At 63.1% G+C, this 9,999-nt stretch overlaps 3 protein-coding genes across 3 annotated transcripts; 2 read left to right on the forward strand and 1 right to left on the reverse strand.

The window, feature by feature from the left end:
• Window positions 1-815: 815 nt before the first annotated feature.
• On the forward strand, window positions 816-2,553 carry MNEG_4884 (Methyltransferase small; the record flags this gene model as incomplete). Its single annotated transcript, XM_014046636.1, has 6 exons — window positions 816-886; window positions 1,015-1,180; window positions 1,361-1,438; window positions 1,674-1,790; window positions 2,008-2,074; window positions 2,474-2,553. Coding segments are annotated over 6 exons (579 nt in total), but the record flags the coding sequence as incomplete, so codon positions are not given.
• Window positions 2,554-3,290: 737 nt separating this feature from the next.
• Window positions 3,291-5,268, reverse strand: MNEG_4885 (hypothetical protein; the record flags this gene model as incomplete). Its single annotated transcript, XM_014046637.1, has 5 exons — window positions 3,291-3,632; window positions 3,832-3,884; window positions 4,164-4,366; window positions 4,609-4,768; window positions 5,145-5,268. The coding sequence occupies 5 exons, from the start codon at window positions 5,266-5,268 to the stop codon at window positions 3,291-3,293; spliced, it is 882 nt and encodes a 293-aa protein (XP_013902091.1).
• Window positions 5,269-6,919: 1,651 nt separating this feature from the next.
• On the forward strand, window positions 6,920-9,275 carry MNEG_4886 (DNA polymerase I; the record flags this gene model as incomplete). Its single annotated transcript, XM_014046638.1, has 5 exons — window positions 6,920-6,925; window positions 7,610-8,006; window positions 8,251-8,369; window positions 8,627-8,740; window positions 8,997-9,275. The coding sequence occupies 5 exons, from the start codon at window positions 6,920-6,922 to the stop codon at window positions 9,273-9,275; spliced, it is 915 nt and encodes a 304-aa protein (XP_013902092.1).
• Window positions 9,276-9,999: the final 724 nt, after the last annotated feature.

Genomic DNA, 9,999 nt, shown 5'->3' on the forward strand with positions numbered 1-9,999 from the left:
GAGTGATCGTGCAGAGAACGCCTGGTCACAGGTGAGTCGCCGGACAGAATCGGCCGCTCGGAAGCGTCGTGCTGCTGGACACGCCCCCTGAGAGCCCTCTCAGTGTCACCAAGCAATATTCAACACATTTCAGCCTGTATGCAAGCGGCGAGACCGACTCTCACCATCATCGATTTGCGGCATCGTGTCGCACGCAGGGCGCCAACGGCGCCTGCCCAGCAGAGGGGGGCTGCAGCTTCGAGAGTGTGAGACAAACATCCTTTGATTTTCAAGTTTTCTGCAATCCCACGCGGCCTGCGGCCGGGATTGCACGGTGTTCATGATTCTGATTCTGACCTTTGACACTGGCTGACGGTGGTTGCGTGCGTTGTTTATGATCAAGATGGTTTTGTTGAAGCAATGCGATGTCCTGATTTGAGTTCCGAAAGCGCCCAATGTTCGAAAGAAGAAGGTAGGACGTGTCCAGGACGTGTCGAAACTGGCCGGAAGGTGCGATGGAAATCTGCTCGAAGGGCCGTAAAAGTAGTGTAAGTTTGATGACACACATCCCATGAATTACCCTATTTTGTAAATTTGAGCACAACCCGACATCGTCGACTACAACCAGATCTTTGTGATCTCTGTGGATGGCAGCCAAGATATCGCTTACAACATGGAACAGAGAAGTATACGAGCCCTCAGACGTGCGTGCCTGGTTATGTTTGTCGCAGGACTGTCAACCACTGGCGCGCGCATGCGCCGCAGCAGCGGTGGTGCGGCAACTAACAAGTATTGAGGCTCCCGGCGCGTCGCGTCGCCCCATTACCAACACGCAGGACAGCTTTGCTCTGGTGGACGCCCTGCTGCAGCAGTTACCCGGCATTGTGAAGGCAGGATCGCCGCGGGTGTGAGTGCCGGGCAGCCTGTGGTCACAAACAGCGCAGCCGCGCCCCCCAGAACACTTGCGTTGAGAGCGCAAGGCACGCTGCAATTCAGGCAGGCACTGAGTTGTGCTCCACATGCAACCCCTTCCAGGGTCCTGGAGGTCGGTTGTGGCAGCGGGTACGTCATCTGCTCTGCAGCGATTGCGCTCCGCCAGGCGGCCGCGGCGGCTGATCGGACGCCAGGCAGCAGCTTCCTCGCGGTGGACATCAGCGCCCCTGCGCTGGCTGCCACCGCCCGGACGCTCGCGGCACACGAGGTGCGGCCCCCGGCCATGGTAGACGCAGCATAGGTTGAAGCAGCCGTGTGTGCGCGCCGCCCCGCCACAGGCGGGCGTTTTGACATGGGCGGCTGCTTCACCTTAGTCACCACCGCCCTTGCTAAAGCCTGCATCAATCATCGGGCCAATAGAGCAAAGCATCACCTGAAACTCTGGTAGGTTTCAGGCGTGGACCTTGTGCGCTCCGACCTTCTGGGACCCCTCAGCACTCGGCTGCAGGGCTGCATAGACCTGCTGGTGGGCGGCCCGGCCCCTTTCACGGGTAGAACGGTCCGTTCGCAGCAGAGGCTGCAGCGGCAAGTTTACAACCAAGAGCCGAGGGCAGAGTTATCAGCCGCTCGTGCCTGCTGATCGTGGCGAGGCGTCTATCAGCAGCTCGTCGCCGATTCTTTTGCCGCCCGTTTGCATTGGCCCTGGGATGTGGGGATTTGATATCAGCGACCCACCTTCCACTACGCTCGCCCCGCCACAGCTGTTCAATCCGCCATACGTGCCAACGCCCGACGAGGAGGTGGAGCGCGACGGCATCGCGCGCGCTTGGGCGGGCGGCTACCGCGGGCGGCGCGTCATTGACCGGGTGCTGCCACTGGTGAGGGGATGGCGGGTGTGGCTCCACACATGACGTGACGATGTCTGAGGTCTTCGGGTATTTGGGCGCATGCACGCGATGCAACCTAGAGCGATACATGTGTCGGGGTGTGCCAAGGGTAGCTTGGGCCCGAAAACGGCACAGCGCACCCACACTGCAGCTCCCTGCTTTGACCCTGCCGCTTCCCGCGACTGTGTGCGCGCATCCGCGGCCACAGCTGCCGGACCTGCTGGCGCCGGGAGGCCACTTCTTTATGGTGACCGTGCTGGAGAATGAGCCCGAGGGTGAGTCGATCGAGAAGAGCGCACGTGACACATCATATTGGACGCCTGAGCCCGACCCAAACGACCGCGTGTGTCGCATGCAGGAGCGGTGCTTGCGTCCAATTCGGCATGGCCGCTTACATGGATTCCCCTTTGCCCGAACCTGCGGACCCCGCAACCTCATCGTCCCACAGAGATCATCCAGGCGTTGTCGAGCCAAGGATTGACAGGTCAGCGGCCAGTGGGGCTGTTGCGATTGCTTCGCCACACCACACCGGCGAGCTGCAACCACGATTTGAGCAAACACTGTGTCTAGCGGGCCTCGCCGCCTTGGATTGCCGGCGCACCATCCTTGAGGGGTGACAACCTGAGTGGTGGCGACTGAAAAGCGCGACGTTTGATGCCCCCCTCACGCCTCAGGCGCTGTCGTACTGCAGCGTGGCGCCGACGAGGAGTGCCTGAAAATACTGCACCTGCGGAAGGATGCGGGAGCTGGCTGATGCCATGAGGGCCACGGCACACGCGGCCCTTCTGGAGCCTTGCTGGCTCGCTGCCTGCTTACAGGCGATGGTATCTTCCCTTGGGCTGCTTGCCTGGGGCCTGCCACGACGTTGTTGATGATGGCAAGGCGTGCGCTTGAATCTGCACTGTCTTCCCAAACATCGAGGTGCGATTGAGCGATGTGGCCTGTCAACGTAACTTGCTCATCTGCTACGCTTGGCTGACCGCACTCAGCTCATTCAATTCATGGCTGCTCCGTTTTCAAAGCATTCATCCACCCTTTTGTCAATTCACAACTTGTCTCGCACCACCCGTCCCCCTCACCTCATTCCCACCGCCCCGCCTGCAGGCTCTGTGAACCGTTTTGCGAATTTGGTAGCGTCCCATGTGGGTGTGGGCCGCGTGCTCATATTTATCTCTGTAATCAATTTCCGCTTTGGCTACACGGCAAATCTGCTCAACGCCAGCGTTTGGACCGAGCTTCAGGAGATTGTCAAACAGGCACAGCTGGCATGTTGACAGCATACGACTTCTTTTTGGCCGCCCACCGCTTTCCCCATTTAAAGTTTACAGCTGCGCCTGGAGCTGTCGGAACGCCAGGCGACGTTGCACCAGCGGGGGTGCAACCAGCAATGCAGCTGATACCAACTGGAATGGGTGCGCGTTGAGTGCCTCACGACCCACTCGCTCAATCATGCAACCCCAAACTATCGACCCGACGACACCCTTGCTTAGCCTACAAGATCATGTCCTGCTCGTAGTCCTCCCTCACAGGCAGCCGGAACGCGCCGTGCAGCCCCAGCAGGTGCGGGATCGCAAACCTCACGCACTCCTCAAAGATTAGGTAGTCTGCAGGATCCAGCTCTGCCCGCACAGCGGCGGAGAAGCCGTCGCTGCAGTGCAGGGACAGCGACACTTCATAGGCGGCACATCCGCCGCAGCCGCCGCGAGCGCCAGAGCTGCTGCTGCTGCTGGGCGCTGCGCTGCTGACATTGGCTCCATTGAGAGGGGCGGTTGGCAGGGGCGTCCAGGTCAGCGTCTTGGTCATGGCGATGCCGCCAGTGCGGTCGCTTTCGTTCTGGACCAGCAATCAAGAAGGGAAAGGGAGGAAAACAATGTGTGGTTGGAGGGGCACGCAAGGTTTGGGGACCGGCCTTTGGGAGGGCACGAGGCAGGCCCTGCCGGCGTGCCAGGCACCCAGCATTAGCGGCCAGTGACGTGCACCGTCGCGAGTAACTAACAGCCACCCCAACAGCCGGGCAGGATGCATGCACCACCTGAATAATTGGGCATCCATCCTTGTCGCCGCGCCAGCCCTTGAAATGAAAGTCTGCATGTCCACAAAGTGCCAGTGGGCATGCAACATGAGCAGATGTCGGCGGTGTGAGTGGCGCTGTCATCCAAGTAGTGGAAAAGGAGGATTCTTGGTGCTGAGCCGCGTGGCCCCACGGTCAAGAGCTGCCCCAGCAAGCAAGCACACACTAGTCCCGCACCTGCACAACTCATGCACATGCGCGAACTCACGCGAGACCACAAAACACATCCTGACACACTGAAACGCGCAGACATAACCACTTGACGGGGCCATGCTGGCAACAAACACACCCACCGAAGCTGTGCTGCGCCCACGGTGCCGCCAGGATCTGCGCGGTCTGCCGCGCTGTCAGGTAGAACCGGGGCTTCTCGTCCCCCAACGAATTTGACAGGCAGTGGTCGTCGCCGCCCCAGCCGCGGCGGCCCCAGTCGTACACAGTATCCCCGGCGTCGTCCTTGCCCACCGTTGAGCCGAACGCCAGGCGCACGCGGCCGGGGCTGGGGCACGAGAATGTGTGGAGGATCATGGATGGTGGTGCTTACATCATTGCAGACTTCAGCAATTTGCCTGTGCCCATGGCGTGCAGGCTGCCCAAGCCAACGCCGCCAGCCGAGCAAGCCCGGTTTGTCACCGCCCCGCTGCCCCTCTGGTGCACACCTGAGCCACCTGTGCATGCTTGTTGGACGCTGCTTTCCACAGAACCGGGGCCCTGACTTGCCAAAAACGTGGCCCCGCTCACCTGGCGTAGTCAACCAGTGAAAAGATGTAGCCTGTCTCGGGGCTCTTGTCCAGCGTCCACCCCGGGCCCTGGAAGCCGACGTGCAGCGCGGTGCGCTCGCCGAAGACGTAGACACCCAGGTCACGGGGGTCACGCGCCTCAACATCCAGGTCGGTCGATTCTGGGGGTGTAGGGGGGTGGTAAGGGTTGCGGTGCTGATGCGCGTGGGTGTGGGCGCGTGCATGTGTGTGTGCATGGGTGCGCGTGTGTGTGTTAGAACATGAGCGTGCGTCATTGTCAATGGTTGTGGAGTGTTGGGTGTGTGCGGACGTGTGCAAGCGTGGGCAGGGGCTTGCAGCTTGAGGGAAGCTGGGGTGCACAGGGCCTTGAGAGGATATTGCCTGTCGTTCGGGCTCCTGTGCGAGCCACAAATCCCAGCGCAACGGAGATGATTACGGGAGTATTGATGATGCATCACAGAGAAGTTTCAGGTGTCATCACCCCTGGAAATGTGGGGATTACGGGCGGGATTTGTCCTGGCTGGCCCGTGGACCTACCGAGGGGCGTGGCCACGCGAATCGGAGCGGGGCGCCTCAACTTGCGGGGTAGCAGGATGCGCCCGGGTTGTACGATGCTGGGCAGTGCGCGCACTGCGCTCGGTGTCTGCTGTCGCCCCAACATGGAACAAGCGCTTTGCTCAGCAGCTGAGCTGGCGCCAACACCTGAACAGCGTCGACGCCGGCGATGCGTTCTCACGTAGTTGAGAACTTCAGGCGGTTCACACAGACGAGCAAGTAAGTCTTATGGTATGTAATAGCGCCAGTTTAAAATCATCCAGCGATGCAGTGATCTCCGAAACGGTGCTCGACGTGCGGCAGAGCTTCTCACTGGGACGTACACGTTCTAGACAACCAATAAACCATCTTAGTTTGATAGGCTGACATGTGAAGTTTCATATACGCGTGTGTTCTGCTGTGCTGCCGAGCTGAGCGGCCGTGACCCATGCCAGCAGAGCACGCACCGCAGCGTGTGCTGCGTTCCGCCCGCGGCTGAGCAGCTGGCGCTGTTGCGCCCTGGACGCCATGAATTACTGAAATATTCTCACCCAGCAAGCGGCTGCTGCGGCGGTACCAGCGCCGGGGCCGCTGCGCCACGCAGCGAGGAGACCGCTGCGGCCCAGTCCGCCCCGCGCTTTGCCGTCGCGCTGCCGACTGCTGCGCCGACCCTCGCGTTCTTGGCGATGTTGATCGACGTGAGGCGCTTGAGCTTGATGATCCTGTGGCCCTATACAGGCTGCCCTGCCTGAAAGGGCTCGGCGTGAGACGGCCAGCGCGCGTGGGGCATCCGGCGTAGCGCGCTGCCTGCGATGACTGGGCTCACGACCTCGTCCGTCACAAGGTGTATAAAGCAAGAATCGGGGACGCGCCGCTGCCATTCGACAAGTGCGGCGGGCTGCAGCAGCTGGTCTCATGGTCATGAAGTGCATGCGGGCATGGGGCATCCTCCAAATTTGCTCGCCTCGCCGCATAGAGGGTCGTGTTGCAGCGACCGACCCCGCCGCTTCAGCCGCGGCCGCGCATCCATCCTCACTGCACCGGCTGCTGCAGGCGCCCATAGGGCCTCAAGCCAGACGATTGGGTCGCTATGGGCACACTGCGTCCACCTATTTGGTTGGGGGCCCACTGCTGAAAGTAATGGCCGCCCCATTGCATCACCTTAGCCAGCCCAGGCTGCAGGCGGAGCGTTCGCCGTGACGCTGGCGCCTGCGGGGACCTTTGCGTGTCGATCAAGGAGCCTCATTGGTCGATTGACCGGTGCTCAGCGTCAAGGATTTCTGTGTGTTGGCCAGAATGTTTTGAAGGATGGCCACTTGTGCCCACATTGGATGCAATCGTGGCCCTCGTCACGCAGTGACTCCACTGAGTTTATACTGCATTGACCTCGCTCCTGTTGCTTGACCAGCTGCGGCTGCGGCCCTGCAATTCATCTTGCTCATCTCACCTATTGTTAATCCGCGTGAGTCCACGTTTCATTGTCTCAATCGCTCTCATGTGCTGTGTCTGCGACCACTGCGCGCTTCTCGCGTTTCACGAGACCTGTTGCAAAACCTGCCTCGTTGCGCCTGAGGAGCTCGTGATTTGAATTTGAATGCAGCCAAACACATTGAGATTGGCGTGTGCCAGCGGCGGACGGCTGCCAGCACTGTCGCTCATCGGCGCCTCGAGTCACACCCCGGGTGCAACTGCGCCTGCAGTATGCCGCTCGACATGCATACCAGCCCATGACGCATATGGAAGGTCCGTACGCCATCCAGTACTTCCCGTTGCGCACTATGCTGGTAGGATCTGCGTGCGCCGCAGCCCAAGGCGCTGCGCAGTGCACACGCACGTTCAAGATCTGGCCCCTGCGGTGCCGCCGGCAGCAGTCGCAGCGGCGGCGGTGGCGGCAGCTTCCAGGCCCAAGCTGATGCTCGTGGACGGGCACTCACTGGCATACAGGTGTGATTGCAACTGTTGCGTGCTAGACGTGGGGGGTCCTGCCGCCGGCGTCGCTTGGTTCATGCTTGTTGGCGGGTCGATTGAGGTGCAGCGCGCCTGGACCCGAACGGCCGCCGCTGCAGTCTCTCAAAGAAATGCAGCCGCGGGATGCCCTCAAGCCCTACCCCGCCTAAAATATCCAGGTGCCATCTCGCGCTCAGCACGGGGGTCTCTCCCGGCCTGCGCAGCGCCGACGGCATCCCTACCAATGTGGTGCGTGCGAGGCACGACAATTGATGAGAAACTTTTGTCGCAGCTTGCTAAGGCATGGGATGCCTTTGCACGCCGCTAAACAGGCATGCAGGCATACGAGTGTATGCAGCAATTTGCATGAGCGCGACAAGCACAACCCCTCGTGCGCCGCCGGACGGCTGCCTGCGTGGGGGAAAAGGCCCCGCCAGCCTGTGTGCAGCTCCCATGCCCGCGCCATCCGAGGGGCGCCCCCCCCCCCCCGCCCCGCTGCGCATTCACACAATTACGCGCAGTCCAGCGGCTTCCTGCGGGTCCTCAACGCCGCCCTGACACTGGAGCAGCCCCAGGCCCTGGCAGTGGCCTTCGACCCGTGGCCGACGCCCGACGGCGCCCCGCCGCCACCGACACCGCAGCAGCAGCAGCAGCAGCAGCAGCAGCAGCAGCAGCAGCAGCAGCAGCAGCAGCAGCAGCAGCAGCAGCAGCAGCAGCAGCAGCAGCCACAGCAGCCTTTGGAAGGGGCCGCCGGGGTCGCGGATGGGTTGGCAGGCGCCGGCAGGACGAAGGGCGGGGGCAGGGCGGTCGCCGAGGAGTCGGCGCCCAGGAGCGCTGCTGCCAGCGGATTTGAGGTCGACATGCGCAACCTGCGGGCCCTGCTGGCCGGCATGAGGATCCAGCAGGGCAGCGGCCCGGGTGAGGTGGCCGCGCGGGGCGGCGCCCTTGAGACGAAGCTGGTGGAGCTTGCCGTGCTGGGCGCCACGCCCGTGCAGCCCTGCCGTCTCGGACCCTTCGTCCAGCTGCATCCCCTGCGCCTCTTTGCACCTGTTTGCACCGCACGCACGCTCCGTCGATCGCAGCTGCTGCAGCACTCCCTGCGCCGCGTCCCTCGCTCGCGCCGCCGCTCACCTCGCCAAAAGCCTTCTCCGTCGCGCCCCAGGCCTGAAGGGGCTCGACATCATCGCCTCCGCGGCTGCCGCCGCCGCCGCGGCCGGCTACGAGGTGGTGGTGGTGTCGGGGGACCGCAGGGCCTGGCAGCTCGTGGATGACGCCCTGGGGGTGCGCAGGGGCAGCGAGGGGACAATGCGCGCCTAGCGATGGCGGCTGTCACGCCTTGGGAGGTGTTTGGGGGGCAACGCGCAGTGCGGGGCGATGGGATGGGCGGGGGGCTGAAATGAAGAGTGGCCGTTGCAGCTGAGTTCGGGCCGCTTTTTGCGCAGCGGTCTAAAATCGTGTGCAGGCCGGCTGGCCTCCAACCATGCGCCTGCTGGGCACTACCGGGAAAGCATCCTATCACTCGCCTGTGCCGCGATCAGGTGCGTGTGCGCACGATCCCGGCGATGCCACCGAGCATGGGGGCCGGGACGGGCAACATGATCGAAATCGGGGGAGCGCAAGTCCTGGCCAAGATTGGGGCGCCGCCACAGCTGGTGAGCAACGCCGGTGCTGGAGCACATACACTGCGTAGCTTTTCTGCAAGCTTTGAATGCGTCGTGGCCGAGCAGGCGCACCCTGGCGTGTGTGCTGCACGGTGGAGACGAAAGCCCGCTGCCTCGCAGCTTGCCTGTGCAGGCAGCTTTCATGCTAGACTCTTGCCGTGCATGCACTGAATCGGGCGCCCGCCTGCAGCTGGTCGCGGCTTCCCAAAACCCCGCCCGTACATGCATGCGCACCTGCGCCCCCCAGGTCGCCGACTGCCTCGCGCTGGCCGGCAACGACGACCAAAGGGTGCCGATCCCAGGCATCCCGGGCATCGGCCTTGCGACCGCGGCCGGCCTGCTGCAGCACCACGGCTCCATCCCTGCGCTCCTGGAGCTCGCGGGCGCGGGCGACACGGGCGCGGCGGCGAGGCGGGCGCGCGGGCCTGTCCGGGCGGCGGGGGCGCTGAAGCCGTCGGTGGCCGCGAAGCTGAGGGATGGCAGGCAGCAGGTGCTGGCGGCTTATGAGTTGGCAAAGGTCAAGTGAGTTTTGTGTCGAAGGGCTGCACACGCAACAGAGTGAGCCGCCAGCGTTGGCGTCAGTGATTGCGCCGGGGCGCTCAGGAGCTGGGCAGGGGGCCTTCTGGATCATAGGGGGGGGTGCAAAGGGATGGCTGTCACCTCAGCTGCTGCCTAGCCTCTGCAGTGCGGCGTCCCAGTCCTCACTAATCACCCGCGTCAGGTGTGAGGTGCTGCCAGGCTTGGAGCCAGGCTCTCTCGTGCTGGTGAGGAAAAGGAGCGTCCGACGGAGTCCTCATGAAAAACGGGTCAATGTCCCGCGCCAGGCCGCCGCCGCGACGCCTTTCTGTGATGTGTCTGCAGCAATTGCATATCTGATCTCGAGCGCAACGACTGCCTGTGCCAAGCAGCTGGATGGCTTGATTTGCTGCAGGCGGTTGTTGACCCACGCCCTCGGCCCGCCAACTTTGCTGACGCAGGGCGGCTTTGACGTGGCCGAGGTTGAGCCGCTCCTGCGGCGCCTCGGCATGACGCCGATCCTTGACGGCATCTACGATCTGAGGGCCGCCCTGGGCGGCGCCGCCGCCGAACCCAGCGACGCAGCCGCGGCGGCGATCTCCTCCGCCCTCCAGCGTCTAGGAACTGGTCCAGCAGTCGCAGCCGCGCCCGCCCTCCGGAAGGCGGCGCCGCGGAGCGTGGGCGGGGAGCACGGAGGGTCCGAGGCAGCGGGCCGGCGGCAGCGCAGCAGCAGC

Source organism: Monoraphidium neglectum, assembly GCF_000611645.1.
Source record: "Monoraphidium neglectum strain SAG 48.87 unplaced genomic scaffold scaffold00701, whole genome shotgun sequence".
NCBI lineage: Eukaryota > Viridiplantae > Chlorophyta > Chlorophyceae > Sphaeropleales > Selenastraceae > Monoraphidium > Monoraphidium neglectum.